The sequence below is a fragment of the Lytechinus pictus genome, chromosome 2, assembly GCF_037042905.1.
Source record: "Lytechinus pictus isolate F3 Inbred chromosome 2, Lp3.0, whole genome shotgun sequence".
NCBI lineage: Eukaryota > Metazoa > Echinodermata > Echinoidea > Temnopleuroida > Toxopneustidae > Lytechinus > Lytechinus pictus.
The window spans coordinates 22,088,191-22,110,915 of record NC_087246.1 but is presented as its reverse complement, the minus strand read 5'-3'; the positions used below and the strand labels follow the sequence as shown (position 1 = coordinate 22,110,915).

The 22,725-nt window shown below is 35.3% G+C and overlaps 1 protein-coding gene across 2 annotated transcripts in view; it reads left to right on the top strand.

Moving 5' to 3' along the window:
• The window catches only part of LOC129254567 (WD repeat and SOCS box-containing protein 1-like), a 31,898-nt gene extending 11,759 nt beyond the window's left edge, over positions 1 to 20,139 (top strand). The window contains exons 4-8 of one of the 2 annotated variants that reach the window (XM_054893043.2): positions 4,358 to 4,587; positions 5,012 to 5,184; positions 11,011 to 11,124; positions 11,859 to 11,969; positions 13,301 to 20,139. In XM_054893043.2, the coding sequence (XP_054749018.1) occupies positions 4,358 to 4,587; positions 5,012 to 5,184; positions 11,011 to 11,124; positions 11,859 to 11,969; positions 13,301 to 13,493 (821 nt within the window). In that variant the 3' untranslated portion in view covers positions 13,494 to 20,139. The remainder of the gene's footprint in view (positions 1 to 4,357; positions 4,588 to 5,011; positions 5,185 to 11,010; positions 11,125 to 11,858; positions 11,970 to 13,300) is intronic. The other variant, XM_054893044.2, reaches the window with a different exon arrangement.
• The last annotated feature ends 2,586 nt before the right edge of the window (positions 20,140 to 22,725 follow it).

Genomic DNA, 22,725 nt, shown 5'->3' with positions numbered 1-22,725 from the left:
AAATCTGGATCAAATTTTTCTATCAAAACTCATATGGAATTTCATAAATACAAAAGGGGAACATAAATAGCCACAATTTTTTTTTCTTACGCATTTCCTTCTAGGAGAATCCAAACCATACAAGAAATTCTATACATGGGGACTACATATATTGTTTTTTACTTAATTTCAATTTAACAGAAAAATTATTGCTTGTTTTGTAAAATTTTCTTTTGGATAATCTGAAGGTCATCACTTTACATCATATATCAAACAAAAAATTTAAAATATAAGTTCATTATACGTTGCCCGTGAGTGGATATTTCTGATGTCACTCCGTAATGGTCACTCAGTAATCGGGTATGGGTTTACGTTTTAAGTCGTAATTAATGAAATAATACACAAATTTTTTAATGTAATGCAGCATATTAAAGCTAGAACAACATAGAATCCAATCAATGAATCAAAATTATGATAGCAATTGAAAATTCTAGAAGTTTGAGCATTATGTTTTCTCCTCAAATATACATGTCCATTTTGCGTCACTCCGTAACCATGTTTATGAATATTCATATCTCATTAATTCAGTGGATCAAAATTTAAAATGTTATTATTTTGAAAAGTGGGTTTCAGCAACTACTGTCAGGTACATGTACCATTTCTTTGAAAATAACTTTTTTTATATGGGTGATACATGTATCTTTGTTTGAATGCAAAAAAAGTTGTTTCTGAATGTCACTCCGTAACCGTGGAACTGCCCAGATGTGTATTGTACAACATGTAAGTAATGCAAACAAACTTTACATGCATATGACTACGGTATACATTTGTAAATTACATTTAAGTAATGATGAGCCGCTTTCTTGGCTGGCGAACCATGCACAGTAAATCGGTGAAGGTGTTTACATTTGTAGAAGTCTTGGAATGTGTGTACATGTACATTCAAGCCTTATCATGAATGTTCATGTTCAATGTAAAATATGAAACATTCTAATTTTCTCCTCATTGTCAAGTGAAAAGGTGATTAATTCCTCCCTGAACATGTGGAATTAGCCATGCTTAATAGTATATGATTCAGTCGAGTCGGTCCCTATGGTCATATCTGTAAAAAAATCAATATTTTATATTTCAAACAATAAAAAACAAAAGAAATAGTGAGTGATGGACATCATCGACTGACTCATTTGCATGTCACTGAGTTATGCATATCACTGTTCTGTGAAAAATAAGCGAAACTTTAAAATGCCATAACTTTCTTATTTTACATCCGATTTTGATGAAATTTTCAGTGTTATGCTAGTTTGATTTTTCTCTATTTATTCAAATAAACATTTTGCTGGGGTGGACTTGACCTTTAAAGGACAAGTCCACCCCAACAAAAAGGTTGATTTCAATAAAAAGGGACAAATCCAACAAGCATTACATGTAGCACTGAAAATTTCATCAAAATCGGATGTAAAATAAGAAAGTTATTTTATGACATTTTAAAGTTTTGCTTACAGTTTTCACAAAACAGCAACTTGCACATCCTGGTCAGTATGCAAATTAGAAGACTGATGATGTCATCCACTCACTATTTCTTTTGTATTTCATTTTATGAAATATTCGAATTTTCTCCTCATTGAATTGAAATAAAGATTAGTTCCTCTGTGAACATGTGGAATAATTAGCATTGGTTGATACTACATGTACATGTATATGGTTCAGTCAAGTTGATCCTTATTGCAAAATCTGTAAAAAAACGAAATATTGTAAAAACAAAAAACAAAAGAAATAGTGAGTGAGGGACATCATCGACTGTCTCATTTGCATGTCGAGTTGTGCATATAACTGAAAAATAAGCAAAACTTTAAAATGTCACAACTTTCTTATTTTACATCCGATTTTGATGAAATTTTCAGCGCTTAGTTTCATTATTCTCTTACTTACATTGTAGCATCCAAGAACATGGCCTTGAATTTACAGTATTGAAGCCCTGGGACCTGAAGAAAGTTGGTAGTGATTTTTTTTATACCTGATTGCTAAGAAAGCATCAGTGCTTGTAAGCAAGCAACCAGAGGGCTGATCGCTTAAGGTCCTCTCCTATGGACCTGATGAGGATTTAAATGCCTTGCCAAAGGGCACTAGTAGTGCACCAATTGGGAATAGCACCCAGGTCACCGGAATTTGAAACCCCCACTCTACCGACTGAGCTATTGCGCCATAGTTATTCCCTAATGTGATTACATATGTACAAAGGGCTACAGACAAATTCTTGTAGGTTGACTTTCCTTGGTTTTCTGCCAAGGTCTGCATGTATCAGAGTTAATAATTATTTCTTTACCATCCAGATCGCTACACTCTCTTCATATATGTTTCCTTTGGGGGGCACAAGTCAGCGACCTTTCAACTCATACCCCTTTCATAAACCTATCCTCCAATTAGCCGCCTAATAGTAATGCGGATAATTCAATAAAAATTGCATTCACAAACTCCGAAAATTATCCGCATTATTTTTACGAGCGCCTGTCCTGAAAAAGGCGGATAATCGTCATGACAACTGGACACGCCCCCTCCGATGCGGTTGTGTTGGAAAAGGGTGACCTTGTGACTGCACCATGGCAATTATCCGCATTATTTGGAAATACGTTCATAAACTCAAAATCTTGTCCCGATGCTGCTATTATGCGGATAATTGCAGCATCAAAATAATGCGGATAACTCTGGTCCTCCTCCGATTTTACGACCAAATTATGCTGCTATTAGCCGCATAATTGTGTTTATGAAAGGGGTATCATTGATCTGGGATATCTCACAATACAGTTGTGTCCCCTAAGATACAGTATTATTCCTTCCTCCCACAAGTTCCTTTTTCATTCACTCTCCTTTTACATACATGTAGTAGGTCCTAGATTTTTACATCAAAGTTTAACTTTATAATCTGACCACATTGCATATAATGGAATGGATGGGGAATAAGATCACAACAAGAATGATTCTCAATTAATTTAGGAAATTTCGATGAATTCTCAGAATTCATCAAAATTTACAAAGCTTTAATATGGCTTTTTATGACATTTAAATTTTAAAACCTAATGTACATGTACATGTAGACCCAATCTAACGGAAGGAGACATTTGGTTTTCTAGCCAATATTCCTCAGTCATTGATTCTTATGCCATGTACATGTACATGTAGCTCATAAAGAAAGCCTACATACATGCACTAGATAGGCAATCAACCACTATTTGTTTGATGGACAGTGAGGATCTAATTATCGTGATTAATTTTTTGTATATCAATTTACATGTATTTGCTGGTAATTATGAGCTTGTGATGGGATTATGCAAGTTGTATCTGAATCTGAGCAAGATATTTTTGTGCCACATTTTCTGCAATTACATTGTAAACCTGATTTAATTTCTGAGTCTGAGATACATGTGCTGTTTATTAAAACATCCTTACTTTTTCTCTTGTTATTTTTGTTGATATTCTAAAGATTTGTTGTTGATATGCATTTTAGTCCATAAAGGTGTTACATAACATGCACATAATTGTAGCTGTCTATAGCAATCTTGAGAGGATTATTAATTAAATAGCAGCAGAATAAATAAAAACAATTGCGCCTACAATGTACATGTACATACAGTGTATAGTTGACGGGGACATGGGGTGATTGATTTCAAAGGAATGCCCAACCGGAACTTGGCTATTATCCAGAAAGACATGACTATATACTTGATAGCTAATTTGCCTTTTGAAATAAATCCTGTTTGAACCACAATATTGACAGCTGGTGGTGATATGGATGTACCCGTAATGTAAAAAGGGATTTCTACTATTTAATGTTGGATAAATGGAGCAACTGAAGAAACAAATAAAACTGTTAAGTGAAGATAAGATACACAATGTATATTTTGATAAACTCACAGACAACTCACTGTTGAAATAATGTACATGTACATGCACAATTCCCATCCCCACTTCCTCAAATTGAAAATGTTGTTTTTGTAGCAAATTTATATTGAATATACCCAGAATATGTGATGATTATATTGTAGGTATCAAGATTATTCTGGTCTGTCATTACCTACATAGAAGAACATATATTTCATACTAGTACATGTATATACCAGAAATGGAAATGAAATTTGAAAATAAAAGAAGTTTATTTCAATAACAAGTTTAAGGGTGTTTCGTTATTAATTTTGTTTTACAATGCAAAAGATTATTAGCTCAATCTGAATTCTGCTTTTTGCTGAATTAAAATCATGTTTTATTGAATTTTTCAGGCGAACATACATTTATCCTTCTCGTAGCCCACAGGAGTGACTGCAAGCCAGCAATAGCATACTCAAAGTTCTTACTAATTTAGATCACTTTCTTTTTATTCTGTCAGGGGAACATGTCCTCCTTGTAGACCACAGGAGCGTTGTTCGGGATATCAAGTTCAACCCCGATGGGAGCCTGTTTCTTGTGTCCGCAAGCCAGGACGGCACCCTAAAGGTATGGGACATGAAGGACGATGGCAACATGGTGGTTACGCTCAAGGGACATCCCAAGGCTGTGTATGGCTGTGCCATCTCACCAGATAGCTCCATGCTGGCTTCGGTTGGAGAGCAGAGATCGGTATGGAAAAATCATTGATAAATGAATAATTCAAAGACTGAAGATTAGATACCTGTAGTCAAAGAACTGAATTTCCTTAATGTTAAATATGGCAATATGATTACTAAACAGTTTTCTTGCTTAATTTTTTTTTATTTACAACTACTGTGATTCTTTATGATTCTACTATCTTATGATATCAGTTGAATCATTTTCATCACAGGAGTAAATCACTGGAAGCTCCATATTTAACGAAAAATGAACCTGATATCAACAAGTAATTATAACAAATCAAATGTATCCTTATCCCAATGCAAAATGCAGCATAAGTTTGTCAGTTTTAGCATGCCAGTAGTTCGGGTTTTATTCATTCATATATGTATCTACCCATTTCTAACTTGATATTCTCACAGAAGCAATTCCATTTCGTCTTGTCTTTGTACAGGTGATCGTGTGGGACTTCCACAAGTACAAGCTCCTGCGAAGACTGCATGGTCATCACAACATGGTGATGTCCTGTGAGTTCTCTGCGGATGGAGCTATTCTAGCAACCGCATCCTATGATACCAGGGTCATTCTTTGGGACCCTCATACAGGACAGACTCTTATTCAGTTCAGGTATGTTTTGTTTCTTCTTCGTCTTTGGCTCTTCTGATGTCCACCTACCCATTCCCTTCTCCCTTTTTTGTCATCCTTTTCCCATTTTTTTTTCTTTCTTCCTCTCCTTCCTATCCTCTTCTAATTTTCTGTTCTATCCCTCAAGCCTAGTTCTGCTTCCAGATGCTGTCAAGTTTGATTGATTAAACTGGAGAATTTTGTACATTTTGCTTTTGTGCCGTTGCTCATGTGGAAACCCTGTACATTATGACATAAAATCTAAACGTAAGCATACTCCTAATACTAATCCTTATTATTTTGAACTAAAATCCCCTTGAAGGCAGGAGCAAATTATACTTTCCAGCCAGCATACAGCCAGCATGCTAGATTACCCAGCAATATTCATGATACTTCGGGCAGCATACAGTTATCTTCTAGTTCGGCTTTCATGTTGTAGTGTTTGCTATTAAAGCTCACTGTGAGTTAGGGAATTTCAGTCTAAGAGCCATCGTTCATGTATGAGTATTTGTGCAGATGACTTACCAGTACCTTATTGGAATGGGAAGAAGATGTGAAGGCTCTCAAATTAATCCGATTTTGTGAGAGGAGTGGTGATGAAAATTGAAAGTAGAAAATTTGTGAACCCAAGCCAGATCACTGTGGCCCACTCACTGTGAGAGTTTACCTCATGCATGTGCATACAGAGAGGGCAGAGGATTTCATATTGTCAAGGGGTTCCATGACATTTGCTCCAGCGGTAATTGCTCTGCTCTGAATTCCACACACTAATTGAAAGACCAACTTCAACCCTGGGTTTAACACTATATCATACCCTACATGTAAACCTAAACATAAACCAGACCATAAAACCCTATTGCAACCCTAACCCTACAACATCTTTGATAGACAAAATTAAGCCAGGAGCAATTGTCGCAGGAGCAAATGACCTGTCAAGGGATTAACATTTGACATGCACAATTCTAGGATAATAAAAAGTTTAGTAAAGCAGATAGTGCCAACTGTGAGAGTATGTGTCAACAATTGCAGCCTTCCTCTGTAAAATACCACAGATCTTGATATCTTATTTTGGTACATGTAAGAATACAACTATGGTTTGTGAAATCACAAAACCAAAATTATATTTGATATTTCCTGAATTCTACCGAGTTCTCTCTCATGCCTAGATCCCTTTATGAAAACCAATTATCTTTCTCATTTCTTTGATATTTTTTGCAATCAATATAATATTGTAGAATTTATTAATTCACCATTTTCTTTCCAATATGTCAAATGTACCCCAAAAATGTTGCTTGAGGACACTCCTGCAGTTGAGTGTACATGCTCTTCTGGCCTTTGTTGCGTGAACCATGTATAAACACACTTCCTTAATTTACACACTCAGCTATGAAAGGAAATGAACCCTTTCCTATTCTGGTTACATTTCTTATTCCTACTTTTAGGAATGATGAGAAGCCGGATCCAGATTGTGAAATTGAAATTTGTTATGAATTTAACTTGTGACCGTGAGATTAGCTACGTGTCGTTGTGAGGGTAGTTTCCAAATAAATTGAATACATATATAGATGCTAGAGTAATCATGTCCATTTGTAATTCATTTACCGGTGTCCTGTGTTTTTACCTATTCATTCTCTCTGTTACCTTTGGCTCCTTTTTAAAGAAAAGGATTGTCTTTAAAATACTTTTTTGGGGCGTCGTCTAGTGGTTATGATTCTTGTCTTTCGATCTGAGGGACATGGGTTCGATTCCCAGCCATTGTGTGTTATCCGTAAGCAAGAAATTTACCCACATTGTGCTGCACTCAACTATTACACTCAACCCAGTTGCTTGAGCTAATGCTGGGGTAATAATAATAACAATGCACCTCATAATAGAATATTTGTAGATACATGTAGATGGTGCAACATAAATGCCTATTATTATCGCTACTATTTTCAAAGACCTTTATAAGTAAATGGTATGCCAATGTTCGGTGAAGATAGCCTAATACAATGACCATGCCGTAAACTCTGCTCAACCAAGGACCCATATTTTTTTGCCATTCCAAAGACTGCAAAATCATGTGATTGCACATTTCCTGCAAAAAGTTTTCAAGAATGGAATAATGCCCCTCTTTTATTTAAAATCAGTCAACAAAATAGTAATAAAATAGGATAAAGTGGATTGATTCAGCCTGTGCCCGGGGTGGGGGGGGGCCCCACTTACAATGTACATTGGCGAGTGGAAACCATGCGCGACCAAAAAAACATGTAAAAGGGATGTCTTTTTCAAGATAGGGCACGTTACGTATGTAACGTAATAAGGGTGACAAAAACACTAAAATAATGAAAAAAGGGTATCTATTTTCGCTAGGAAAGCTACGTGTTTAGGGTCAAATTTGCGAGGGTGTAAAAACTTAAGACTAAAATGTTTTATAAAGGATGTACTTTTTGCCCCAAGAGTCAACACTACGTGTTTAGAGTATGATTTTGCGCAAGATGTGGGAGGTGCAGGGGCTGTACTAAACCCAATCAGGTAAAACTGACGACAGCTAGTGCACATAACAATAAAAATATTGTTCTACTTGTTTAGGGGGTCAATTCAGGGAATACTTGCCAAGAGTATCGTTTTGTTTCCAATACTTTTTAAGGGTAGGGTTTCACACATCAATACTTGTTAAGGGGTGAATTTTCAGAATATGGAAAATACCTGTTTAGGGTGCTTTTCAAGACCCTATGGTCACGCATGGTATCCACTCGTCAATAGAAGTGCCCCGCCCGGGAGCCTGTGGCTGCCAAGAATGTTTTGATGCTTTGATACAGACCATTGTTTTATTAATTGTAGACTCCTATCGCGTCTAGGAAACTGTTAGAGGCTTCAAGATTTCATGATAAGATGAATTGGGAATACTCTTCACTTTACCTTCTCATCCATGACACTTTGTTCATTGATGAATTGTTAGCAATTTTGTTAGCACTGTGCAAGATATTGTATGCCCATAGCACAATACATTGGAATCTACCTTACATCCACTGTCTGACATGGATGAAATCTGAAGAAAAAAAGACTCACACTTTTCCTTTTAAAAAATCCTTTATGAAAAGTTAAGAGTACTTGACCACATTGTTATAAAAGTAACAATGGGATTTGCATGTAAAACTCTCAACTCTAATTCCTCCCACACAAAGGGAACCAACTTCAGCATGTATCCCCAGATTCAGCGTTGTGAGCTGTTGGCTCTGAAAAGCAGTATTTTTTAAATTCCATATCCAGCCAAATTTCATAACTTTTTGGTTCATTTTATTGGTTTTATCAACTTGTATTATTACCAGTTGCAATGGCTTTGATGTTAACATATTGAGGAGTTATCATTGACCTACACATATTAGTACCTGTAGGCAATTATTATCTCTATAGAAATAACCCCCAAAACATATGTGATACATGCACATGTACAACAGGTACTGGTGCTATCCAAAATACATACAGACGAGTAATAATCTGGAGGTCAGAGCTACATGTATCTCACTATTGACACGTGCAATTGAACTTGTGTACACATATTCTGCAGTGGCATAGGTCAGGGAACCAAAGCTCACGTGCATTCCCGCATGCTTTGAAGTGAGTCAAGTGTACTCTCCTATTGCCTGTGTTTTTGATGTGCTTTTAAATTGTTTTTTTGTCCCTCCTTGAATCCTTCGTACCACATGTGAGTTCAGGCATTCAAGACTCAATTTTATTCCTTTATTCTGAAAAATTATGACTTCTTTTGCAGTATAAGTCATGAACACATTTAAGTCAGTTTATCATTTTAATTTTTTTCATGAATAAAACTTCATTCTGTTGGATTTTCAGACAAGTGGGCTGGGTATCTGCTTTGTACACACAAGGGACAAAATGCCCCTCCCTAGGTAACAGATTTGGGGGGGGGGTTACTTGTAGTAATTCATTGGTGCAGAAAGTTGTCATTCTAATGGGTGGCTCGATAAAACAGCATCATGATTTATGGTTCAGAAAAAAAACTATATAAAGCATGTGGAATTATTTCAGAATCAATGCTAAAATCTAAAAAGTGTTCACATATACGCAATGTTTTTTCATCCTAAAATGCACAAATAAAAGTCAAATCATCTTTAGCAACCTCCAGGATTGTGTAAGTACATGTAGGCCTATACCATTTTCCACCTAAAAGTACCCATTAGAATGAAAAATTTGTTGGGTTTAAGGTGTGAGCATTATTCTGTGTAATTAAGCAGCCAGCACAATGAACAGTCTAATGTACCAGCTCATTCTCTTGACTTCACACTTACGAGCTTATGTTCTAGTTTTATGATATCTGTATGATCAGATTACAATCAATGTCTTCACAAGAACTGATTGTGTTGGCAGTGCCCTGTGTATAGTGTTGTACATGTACCTTATGATCTAGTGTACATAGTCCAGTTTTTTAATAGAAGTATCAACAAGACTATAGCACCATCAAGAATTTGTATTCATATAACATGTTCCAAGGATCGCATCAGATAATGAGGAGTTTGTGAAATGAGACTTCAGCGCTTTTCTTGGTTCTCAGGTTACATTTTAACTTGAGATTTAGCTGATTACTTAAATTGCATGTATGTCAGAACCTATTGTACATGTACTTGTATGTAGATTTGTAATGATCATAACTTAAAAATATTTCCCATTGCAACTACTCAAGTTTGATTTACATGTAAGCAGTAACCTATATTTCATTCAATATGAAAGATATGACCCATAGACTGCAGGTAATATATGTAACCTTTAAAGGCAAGCATACATTAGCAAGTTAATTCACAAGGCCAATGTGCTATTTGCTCTGAATTTTTAAATCTTCTGTATCTTGAGTAATTTTTTTTAATGAGATTGTAATTGTGGTTGTGAACCACTTATCTTCAGGTCAGAGGGAGCAGTGACTAAAAAACCTGTTAACTGGTAGTAGTAATAGAGAGATACATGTAGATAAGAAATTGTAGGTGGGGGATAGCCACAATACTAGCATGTTCTTCCTGGAGGGAAACTTAAAAGGTCTGTGATCTTCAATTGGACTTTGCATTAAGTGCTAACATGTTTGTCAACTTCCGTCTTTATACAGGGGGGGGGGGGGGGGTGGGGGATGTAAATTAGCTTTATTGTCAAAACATTAAAAATAATCAAATTAAAAAAAAAATTGTGATACATTCCATCACTTTACCCACTCTCTTTTGTATGATTTTTCTTTTCTATTCGCAAAGTAATGTCAATTATAAACAAGAAATAGAAGTCCTATAAAAAAAAAATCAGAATTTGTAGCCAAAATTTAGATTATAATCCATGCCAGTACAAACAATGCTTGGTTATTTTTAAGGGAGATCACCAACATGTACATTTAGCAATACTTGCAACCACTCTTCATCACATCACATCACATCACATCAGGTACGGAAATGAAGGACTTCTCCTGTAGGTTTTCCGATCTTAACTTCTGGTAATTGACGATTATCTAGACAGTTTAAACTTGTGAGACTTTACGTGCGTTGAGAAATGGAGGTTTTAATTTAAAATTTAAATCTTTCATTTTGGCATTCCTCTTTTGGGCAAGTGCTCATAAACAAAATCAGCTAGACTCTGCATTGTGATATACTGTATAGGCCTACATGTAATTTATAAACAAAGTTGAGGTTCTTCTTACCCTTTGCTTGAGCTGGCTGCTCGTAATGATGTGATTTTGCAGATTGTAACAGTTGTTGGCTTTTGATTAAAGTAGTAATTTATCACCATTATTATTTTCAATGAATTATTGATCAAATTTGTTTCTTTTTCTCTTTCTCTCTCTTTCATTCATCATAGTCATGTGTACCCTGCATTGAGTCCGATGTTTGCTGGAGGTTCCAATGATCACTACGTGAGGGATATCTCGTTCTCTCCATCAGGTTTACACTTTGCTTCAGTGTGTGATGATAAGTAAGTCAATGTTGCTCATTCGTTCGCTTTGTAACTGCCTGTTTTGAGATTTCGTTGAATATATTTTATTGTTATTTATCCTATCAATTGTGTCTTGTTTATTCATATTTTACTCGAATTGTGGACATGCAAAGGATGCATCTTAGCTCTTAATGCTGTCTCCTGTTTCTTTGAATTATTCTTTATACCAGTTGTATACATTTATTTTTGCTGAGACTTAATGGAAATGAATAAAATGAATTTAAAAATGCTCATTGGACTGTTTCTTAAATGAACCACATTCTTCAATGATTATCAATTTAATGATATGGATTCTCTCTTTTGATGTGTGTTAATAAGGTGTGGCAAAAACGGGCATTCGCTATTAGATGCTTTCTCAATGTACCCGCTGAATTAAGAGTAATCAATGTGTGTAATCTGCATAAACCATGGTTTCAAATCACAGAATCAAAACCCCCTAACCTTTGTGAATTTGATCCTAAGTCTCATTTTTATCAGTCCCAACAAATACCTTGGTACCTTTAGGTTTGGCAATTTAATTGAAATCCTTATTTTTGATCGGCTGAATAAGACTTCTGTCTGACTGTCTCTTTTTTAACTGTGAGGGAATGATTATTTATTGGGGCTGATATGCTTTAAAAAAATGTTCCCTTGTTCAGCTCTTTGGCGAGTCGCTTAGTGATTTCAAAATCAATTACTTGATTTCAAATTATTTACTTTTCAATATCCCTTAGTATGCTACGAGTGTGGTCTATCTCCAACAACAAGAAACCCATTCTAGTCTCATCAATCCATGAGCCATTGAGCTGTGCATTCAATCCTGATGGCACTGTATTAGCAGCTGGGTGAGTAAAGGCATGTTCATGTAAGGTGGATACAAAGATAAGCATGTAAAGTTCAAGTCCACCCCCAGAAAATGTTTATTTGAGTGAAGAACTGAAAATTTCATCAGATACTGGATGTAGAATAACTTTTGATACTCTAACAGTTTTGCCTGATAAATAAACAAACAGTTAGTTGAGCAACAAGGATGAAATAATGTTGTTATGGAAAATTTTTTTAACTAAGTTATAATTCACATTATACATATACATGTATGGTCGGCTATGAGAAGAATTGTTAAGGCTTCGGTCAAGTTAATGTTTAATTTTGGTGTATGAATTTTCCAAATAAGTAATAAACCAATGAACCAAATTTGATGGAATCCAGTAGAGGGCCACTTTAAGCACTCTATAGAAGATATTTATTTGAATACAGTACCACCTTCCATCTAGTTACTGTTCTTGAAGTGGGAAGATATTTTTTGCGGGAAATAGCTATCTCATACTGTATCTTTCCCTGAAAAAGTTATAAACTATCCTTTTCCAGTAGAGATTAAGCTTAGCCATTGATGGGGGGGGGGGGGCTGATTTCTATGATTGATATCATAGATTTTGTCCAGTTGGGAAGGTGCGATGTAGGGACATTCTGCAGAGGTGTTGTAGAGGCAGTCCCCCCCCCCCCAAAAAAAAAAAAGAATAATACTAATAATGATAAGTATGAATGCAATTTTTCAGAAATAGGGTTAATCGTTCAGTATTTTAATTTTTTTTTTTTTATACAAACACAACAAAACAAGAAAATCATAGACATTAGAAGCTAGCTACATTACAAGTTTCTGTAAGTCATCGGTATCTGTATTTGAAGCATTTTGAAGGCTTAGTGGATTGAAAAAAAAAAAAAACTCATTTGAGTTCAACCTAAACATTTTTTACGGGGATTGTGTATATTCAATTGTAAAAGTCAGCCCCCTGGAGCATTGTGGCCCAGTGGATTAGTCTTCTGACTTTGAAACAGAGGGTCGTGGGTTTGAATTCCAGCCATGGCGTAATTTCCTTCAGCAAGAAATTTATCCGCATTGTACTGCACTCAACCCAGGTGAGGTGAATGGGTACCCGGTAGGAAGAAATTCCTTGGATGCTTGAGCGCCTAGGCAGCCCAGCTAAAGCCGGGGTAATAATAATCGCAAGGCCCACTGGGAGAACAGTTTTCAGAACTGAAGTGGCTTCCCTGGGTAAATATACCTATATTATTATTATTGTTATTATAATCTCTGTATCTTACAGGGCCTTGGTGTTGTCTTCCGTATGAAAAATTTATTTTTGTTTTCCTTTGTATCCTTCATTTCTTGATACAGGACGAGGTCTGGATCAGTGCAGTTTGTAGCCGTCCAACAGGACCTGCTGCCTCTAAGGCACCTCTGCAGAATGTCCCTACGTCGCACCTTCCCTAACTGGAATGAATTAAATCCCCACAACATCCCTGCCATGCTTCATAGATACATTGGTTACAGGGAGGTACCGATGGAGGTCGGTTCTTGCAATACCTAATGGACAGACAGGCTGAAACCGATAGGACATTCTTGAGGATGGAGATGGAGTTCTGATGTCAAAGGACAAAAAGTGGATTGTTGCAATGTGTGTGGCCAAGTAACACTGGTTCAAGAAGAGCAGTTTAACATATTAATGAGACGGTGCTTATATCTTATCTAGACTGGACAGCGTTCAAGAAGGTTCAAGGAATACATCTGGTAATAGAAGCGGTGCACTTATCAAACACATGATATCCATAATAACACCTAATGGCTTTCTGAGATGTAATATAGGAATGTGTTTGCCAGAAAGAACCTTACTATTGCCAAGCAAAACAAGCAAGTCATCATTTCATCGATGTTCATTGAAAGAATTTGGTCTATTTAACTGGTGAATACAATGATTAACCTGTATAAAACTAGATGATATTCCAACCTAAAGTGAACCCTAGCAAACACATGCAATCCACTGTTATATACAAATATATATCTAAACTTTATATATATTTTCAGCATGAACATCATTTTGGTTACAGATCTATTATTTCCTTTCATGTGAGGTTGGCAGTCTTTTTATTTGATAGTCTAGACCTTCCTTCATCGATTTCTTCTGCACAACAGAGTGTATAATGGCCATAGTTAGCCTCCAAGGTGTCGGCCATTTATGCAATAACTGTGTCCAAAACACATGCCATTTTTTTTACGTATCGTATTCTTCCAAGTAATTTAAATGCTTATCTGTACAGAAGTGTGTATTCTGCTATTGCAATATGATTTTTTTTATTTTCAGTATTATCACATCGAAGCAATCGTAGTACCAGAAGTGCTTCATAAGAATGTGTCTTACCTACTAGGATTGGTAAAAGTACATGTATGTCGGTAATTAGTGTCTAAAAATTGAGACTGCTGTATGTTCATTGCATGTATAGTAGGGCAGTTTCATGAACACCATGCAAAAGTTACCACTGATTTTGATAGCAAATGCTTTTGAGTGTCTTTAGAAATTTCTTATACGAGTATGAAATGTGAATAGTTGCATCCTTATAAGGTAACCTTAATATCCTCGTGAGAGCCCACCACTTTGTATCTCAGGGATGCCAGTTTTCAGGCAAAAGCCTGAATTCAGGCTCCGACAATTTATTTTCAGGCCATAGTTTTATCATTTTTGTGTACAAAATATTGTATTATAGGTGATTTTCAGGCCCTCTGATCAATTCCAACTGGCATCCCTATTTGTATCTGTGACTTACTTATTTCTGGAATACACGTATGCACTGTGAGCTATATACATGCAACTTATACATTTTTCCAAGGCCTATCCTACATATAATTGCCTTTGGTTCAATCTTGCTTGACTATGGCAAGCCAGGAACATCATCTAGGATGCAAACCTATGTTTGTTCCATGTTGTCAATGATGATGAACCCTCATGTGTGCATCATTATTTTAAACACTCGGTTCCGTCTGTTAACAATTTAATGATAATAATAGTATACTGATGTGTATAGCGCAGAAATTATGTGCATATATTCTTCTCGCTGTAATTAAGAGCTGCTTAAATGTTAGAAAATAGATTTATAAAAAGGGAAGAAGAATCTATGGAAATTATTGGAAAAGATATGTTTTTAGTCTAAGTTTGAACGTTTCAGCTGATGGAGAGGAATCTAATTGCATATGGCAAGCCATTTCATAATTTTGGGGCTGCGCAGGCGAATTTATGGATAGTACATGTATATACTTCTGAGATAGAGACTTGTGTCATCAGTGGCTTGCCATATTTGAGATTGATCACAACTCTGTGTAATCTAGGACTCAGATATTCACTGTATATTTCAATGGATTTGTTTTATATGTGTGCTACATGGAGAATATGATGTCTTGTGCTCAACCGTCATTCAGACGATGGCTTTATAGATTGTTGTATTATTACTACTGTTGGCATAGCATTTCTGAGCTGCATATCTCATTTGTTTCGAAACTAAATAATGCACAGTTTATCGTTGTTGACTTTGTGCAAAAAGGCGAGCAGACCCCAACCACAGAAACTTTGCTGGACAAACCCTCGCTGGGTCCATCTACACTCTGTTTGTGTTCCTAGTCACATTCTTGTTGCTATGGGAGCACAAGTGTTAGGTCAAACTGGACATTTTTCTAACCTGCACCTTTAACCCTAAAAGGACTTGGAGGGCCATGATGGCCCCCTCCTCGACGCTTCACGCGATATTTCCGAAAAAGATAGCGCCGCAAAATTTTATTACTTTTTTCTTTTAAGTCTCGCGCAACTTTTGAGACCAAGTTCGCGACATACAGGTATGAACATTTAATGTTGGATATCATTTACCACAGGAAAGAATCACCAGTCATTCTTAAAGTCAATCTTAACTTACAAACAATTTTATGAAACGCCCCCCCCCCCCACCCCGGGTTGCTTCCTGCATTAACTATCATGCTGGTGGACCAGTCTCCACTGGAATATTATACATTGTGTATTGTATATTGGTCCAGTAAAATGACTGAGTGGGTCGGAGTGTCACGTCTTCTCTAAGATCAAAATAAGAACCTTGTGGCAAGCCAACATTTCTTTCTATGCTTGCAAAGCAGCAAAAGTCATTTCAAATTTGTCAAATCAAACATTCAACTATCAATTTAAATGAAACTTGTAGTAGACTTTAGAAGTTATCCAAATCATATTGGCTTATATAGTAGTTGCAGAACTGTTTTTGTTATATTCTCTATCCCTTTGTCTATTCATTTATATTCCCCTTCTCCTGGAGAAACAGTGTATTTGTATTGGTGTATATATAATATATGTAAATTTGTATTTTGTATATTTGGAAACTTATGACTTAAATGTCACTAAACATTATGTAATGTAGCCTACTGATACACCATGAATTCTTGGTAACACTGATGTGGTTGGTATCTGATAAGGCTTAGATTTGGAGTTGAAATCTGTTGAGAAAAAGTTCCATGACGCAAGGATGAATATTAACAAGATCTTGAATAAAAAAAAAGAAAAGCATTTCTTGTTCTAACAATGGTTTGTTTTATTCAGGTATATTTCCTATTTTCATTCATTCATTCATTTGTACTCTTCATGAAAAGTTGAAAGCTTCTGAAATTTAAACTGTTTAAACAAAATCTTAACAAAATATCGACCAGAATATGCTCATTTTATCTGAAGTAAGTATGCTTCTTACTCTACATGTTTGTTATGTTATGTAAATGCAGGGGCGGATCCAGCCTTCGCCAATGGGGGGGGGGGCAAAAAAATTCTTTCAACCATATTTTCCCAGATCAGCTTCTTAAAATTGAGATTTAGACCTAAAAACGGGACAATCTATTCATGCTCCGTTTTCATGAAAACTTGGCAATTGGGTATCTTCTTACATGCAAGCGCAAAGCGCGAGCAGAATTTTTTTTATCATTCTGATCTGAAACTGGATTATTTATAAAGCACGTTTTGAATAAAGAACAAGCTGTGTATCTCAATAAACATGCGTGGGCGTGTGTTCTAGATATAGACCAGAATCTGGGCATTCAAAATTCTTTTTTTTTTTTCTTCATGAAAATCAATAATGCAAGCGCTGAAAATATTTGATATTCCGATCTTGAAAGGGTCGATTTAAGCACTATTTCAAGCACTGTAGGAAAATTGCGAAGTGGATATGGATCGCACTTAATAAATGATGTGAGCGCGAAGGGCAAGCTGATAGGCCTATTTATATTATACATTTATATCATTTTATGTCCATTTCAAATGAAGCACCCTGTCAATGCACCCATGTGAGTAAATGATCTTTAACTTGTTCTAACAGATCGGTCAATTACTTGGTTATATTTTTGAAAACGTGTGCTATCGGAAGTGTTGCTAACTTTATACCAAGCACAAGTGTGATACTCATATTTTGTTATATAATGTACTAGTACTTCTTTTCCATATCCAGGTAAGGAATTTGATGGGAACCATAATCATCTATCTGAACCAGAATTCTGAAAATCATTTGAACTCTTACCTTCATTATTGTAATTGTCATAACAGGTTTTGAATGTATACTTAAATGTCTGGTGCCTAAGTTAAACTTGTAGAATATTAAGCCCATTTCTCATAATCACTATTGTAAAGGAATCTGTTTTCTTCATTTTAGTGAAATGAGATAAAAGATGAGATAGTTTCCAGAGTTTTTCTTCATGGCCAAAGAGTCATATTTGAATGTGCCAAAGATTTTTTTTAATTTTTTTTTTGAATTGTTACTATGTGATTGATAGGTAAACATAAAAAAAAATTGAAGTAGTTTTGTAAACTCTTTTCATTTGTCAAGCCTGCTTAGCATAGCTAAGACATAGTCACAGCTGTTTTTTTCTGGCAGCAGCGGCATTGTCAACATTGAAATCTTAACAGAGGTTAAAGATTTTAAAATGTCACCAAAACTTTGAAAGTGTAAGGACTATTTCATGAAACTTTGACATACAAGTCAGTGTTGTTGATCATTTATAGCATGAATTGTTAACTTGTTATGTCATCTTTACAAATTTAACTGAGCTCAAATTTTCCTAGCAAAGATAGCATCATCAAAACTCTGAGGTACTGGTAGTTAGTACTGAAAATGTGAAGAATGCTGGTAGTTTCATGCAAAAAAACAACAGATTTCCAAAGTTTCAGTTTAATGTGTTTTCCTTTGGTATTTCTTTGAAAATACTGATTTTCAGCTTTTGAAATACTGAAATGTTCTTGTTCTGGTTGGCACCTCTGGAAGTGTATTTGTGATGAGCTTTTCAAAGCACTCATTCTACCTTGGCAAAGGAATGCCTTAAGGTACCCTAAACTTTTTCCAAAAAGAGATTCATTTAGAATGTCAGAGTGGCTTGATACTAAGAAATGGAAATTTGAAGTGAGATAGTGATACTCCCGGTGGCAATTTCAGCCGGTCTTTTGATTATAAATATTGCATCCTCTCCGTATTGAAAACAAATTATTGAAAAAAAGACAGAAGAGCTCTTAATAAGTGTTATGTGTAGTTCTTAATGTGTTGTATATGTGTACTTTTCTGTAAGTAAATTATATGGATGAGCTAAAAGAATCATGTTTTCAATCCACTTTGAAGTCTGTAAATCAATTTACCTATAAGAATAATGTTGATCATTCACAACTGAAAAAAAATCTCTTTATTTGCAGATGTGTATATACGGTTGACTAATTTGCTTTGTATTGAGCTAATTGATATATGTGCCCATTATGATTCTTATATTGCCTTTTTTGGAATTCAGTTGTAAAGACTAAAATATGTGATGAAATCACTGTAAGTGATTTATGGTTACAGTTCAGACCAAAGTCAAGGTAATTTTAATTTCTAAAAATTTATTCTGCGCAAGATGTTACAAGTCTTTTTCATTGCTATATTTTTTTTTGAAATGTTAAATCAATAGTTGTTAAACAATATCTGTCAACTGGCTGAATTTCTTTGAAATCCATTTATTTATCTAAAATTTTCAGTGTTTATTTATCATCCTTATATTTTAAGTGCCTATTTTTATTATTAATTCATACATCTCTGCCTTTTCTGGTTCCCTCACTTTAGCCTTTTTTGTAAAGACCAAACAAAGGTTAGTTTTATAAAGCCAATTATTAATTACTGACATGTGATGTCATAAAATGATGATTTTTTAAATATTAATACAGTTTTGAACACATTCTAAGTTAATGTACATTATTCGTGAATCTTTGTTTATGTTTAATATTTATTCAAAATATCCCAGCTTGCATTAGAAGCATTAAACCCATCAAACCATATTTACTTTCCATATGTGATATGAATGAATAAATTACTTTATCCTTGATTTAATCAGTAGAAGTCTGTATTTTGCAAAGCCTAAAACATGTTTTAAAAAGTGGATTATTGTTAGAATATATAATTATGGGGATTTTTTTTTCTTCAAAGACTTGTCTTGTGATGAAGTCTGATAGACATGCTGACAATTTATTCTTTTTTTATTTATTCACGTTGTAAAAAAGATCATTGTCTTGATCTGTTTACAAATATTGCCATTTTGAATGGTTCTCGTGATCATACTTTCATGTACTGATCCATTTCCCTCTAAAAATGTATTGTCATTTTCCAGAAATTTTAGACTTTTATCACCTTTCCATTTACCCTTTTTACTCATCTTCAAAACGCCTCCTTTTCAGCCCCTTCCCCATTTAGGGTTCTCATTATTTTGTCTTTCCTAGTTATCCTTCCCCTTTTATGTTGTAAATTTCACCTATAATTTCCGCCATAATTTGCTATGTTTGTAAAAATCCATCGAAAAACATTCTACATCTAATTTGGTCATCATTATCAGAGATTGATTGCTTTCGTATGATTTTTTTAAAGGGAATTCAATCTCCAACCTTCCATTTTGATTCTGATATTTAGAGGTCTTACATGTAAACAGTTTTAGTGACTATCTATTCAAGTGTGATTTGCTAATCTTTGGGATCTTGTTTGTTGCTATGTTAGGAGGAAAAGTATTTTCCACCCATCTTTCTTCAGTGCATTACTATGTTTCCTTTGTTTGTACTTACAAGTAGTTAAGTAATCTTAAGTTTACTATTGACAATGGTGTATATACACTGTAAATGGTGTACAGGCAAAAATATATAATAAACTACCATTAAAAATATATTTAGTTGTGTATGGAAATAGTTGCTTTTAAGAGGTGTTTATATGAGAAGTATGGAATGGATTGTGCATTGGTTATGTATAGATTAAAGGATTCATACATTTGGTATTGTATAGTGAGATCAAGGTTCATAGACACATGGGGCAAAGGCTACTATCCCCTTCATGACTGGTGTGTAGGCCCACAAAATATGTCGGAAACTTTTCGCATTTTGCCCCTGGGGGGGGGGGGGGCAGTCAAATGTATTGCTGTACACACGCTTGGCCAAATGATTTCCAAACACCCCCTAAACGAGTTTTTCTCTGTGTGCAAAATAACCCCCTAAACAAGTTTTTCGCGGGCTTTATTCACACATTTTCGCCCCTAAACAAGTTGTTGCCAGAATATGACCCCGGGGAAAAAGCATGAGGGAAAAAACATACCCTAAACACGTTTGGCTAGTCTTAAAAAAAAGCTTTGGAAAAAAAGCATACCCAAATACATTTTAATAGGGTCAATATACTAGACTGCCTCCCCCGGGCATTTTGGCAGCGAGATCTGAAATCAGTGTGTGATTAGCATGTTTTAGTAGTAGTAGTAGTAGTAGTAGTATTAGAAGTAGTTGTAGTAGTAGTAGTAGAAGTAGTAGTAGTAGTAGGCCTAGTAGTAGTTGAAGTAGTAGTAGTAGCAGTGGTAGAAAGCTGTGGTAGAAAGCTGTGGTAGTAGCAGTGGGAGTAGCAGTGGTAGTAGCAGTAGTAGTGGTAGTAGTAGTAGTAGTAGTAGTAGTAGTAGTAGTAGTAGTAGTAGTAGTAGTAGTAGTAGTAGTAGTAGTAGTAGTAGGAGTAGTAGTAGTAGTAGTAGTAGTAGTAGTAGTAGTAGTAGTAGTAGTAGTAGTAGTAGTAGTAGTAGTGGTAGCAGTAGTAGTAGTGGTAGTAGCAGAAGTAGTAGTAGTAGTAGTAGTAGTAGTAGTAGTAGTAGTAGTAGTAGTAGTAGTAGTAGTAGTGGTAGTAGTAGTAGTAGTAGTAGTAGTAGTAGTAGTAGTAGTAGTAGTAGTAGTAGTAGTAGTATAGTAGTATTTGTGCATGTTTTAGTAGTAGTAGTAGTAGTAGTAGTAGTATTAGAAGTAGTTGTAGTAGTAGTAGTAGAAGTAGTAGTAGTAGTAGGCCTAGTAGTAGTTGAAGTAGTAGTAGTAGCAGTGGTAGCAGCAGTGGTAGAAAGCTGTGGTAGTAGCAGTGGGAGTAGCAGTGGTAGTAGCAGTAGTAGTAGTAGTGGTAGCAGTAGTAGTAGTAGTAGTAGTAGTGGTAGTAGCAGTAGTAGTAGTAGTAGTAGTAGTAGTAGTAGTAGTAGTAGTAGTAGTAGTAGTAGTAGTAGTAGTGGTATTGGTAGTAGTTGTGGTATAGCAGTGGTAGTAGCAGTGGAAGTGGCAGTAGTAGTAGTAGCAGCAGCATGGGGGAGATCGCAAGATAAAAGCAAGCAGAGACAAGGAGATCAACCAGTGAGTAGCATAATAAATGTTTGCTGCCCTCTCGTACAAGCGGTCTAAATTTCAGGGATTAGAAATAAATCGACAGCGGCTTTGAATAGTGACCAGTCGAAAATCAAGTGTTCATGCCAATAACACTTTGTTAATTTAAATCAAGATCTAAAATATTTGAATTTACATCGTTTGAGATATTTGTAAATCGTTAAGATTCAAAGTAGATCCAACGTTCGAATGGCCACTGTTCACAACTACTCTGGATTTTTTAAATCCGTGAAATTTAGATTGAATAAACCCATCACCTTTCTATCTATCTATTTATCTATCTATCTACCTATCTAACTACCCCACCCCCCTCTCTCTCTCTCTTTCTCATTCTCTCTTTATCTGGTTAAGATTTCCTTCATCGATTGTCTTGCTTGAAAAAAACCCCAACATTTTGGAAAGCTAAGTTGTTTCCACTGGCACAAATTACCATCGACGTGGTACCTATTTTCTTCACATAAAGGTCAAGTCCACCCCAAAAAATGTTGATTTTAATCAATAGAGAAAATCAAACTAGCATAACGCTGAAAATTTCATCAAAATCGGATGTAATATAAGAAAGTTACGACAATTTAAAGTTTCGCTTATTTTTCACAAAACAGTTATGTGCACAACTCAATGTAACAGTTTAAGCATGTCTTCATGAAAATGCAGTGAGCGAGGTGAAGATGTCTTCTCCCTATTATTCTTTTGTATTTTATTTAATGAAATTATTATTTATCCACATTTTGCAGTCTATGCTGTATGAATATAAGAAAATTGGGCTGACTGTTGATTTGATAAGTAATCAAGAATATCAATGCTGCAACTTATTTTGTTTAAGAGGGAGATATATTTATACGCAAACATGTATGAATATGAAATGATTAAGTTTTCATGTAATAACATTTTGAAAATATCACCCGCCCACCTATATTGCACATTAATGACAGCATGCCGCATAACCTGTTTTCCCAAAACATGGCTAACCTTAGCAATATATCGATTTTTTAAATCAGATTTCGACAAAATTATCAGTATTTTGTTCGTTTTGTTTTACTCTGTTTTACTCTATATACGTTATTATTGCCGGCCTGGAATCCTT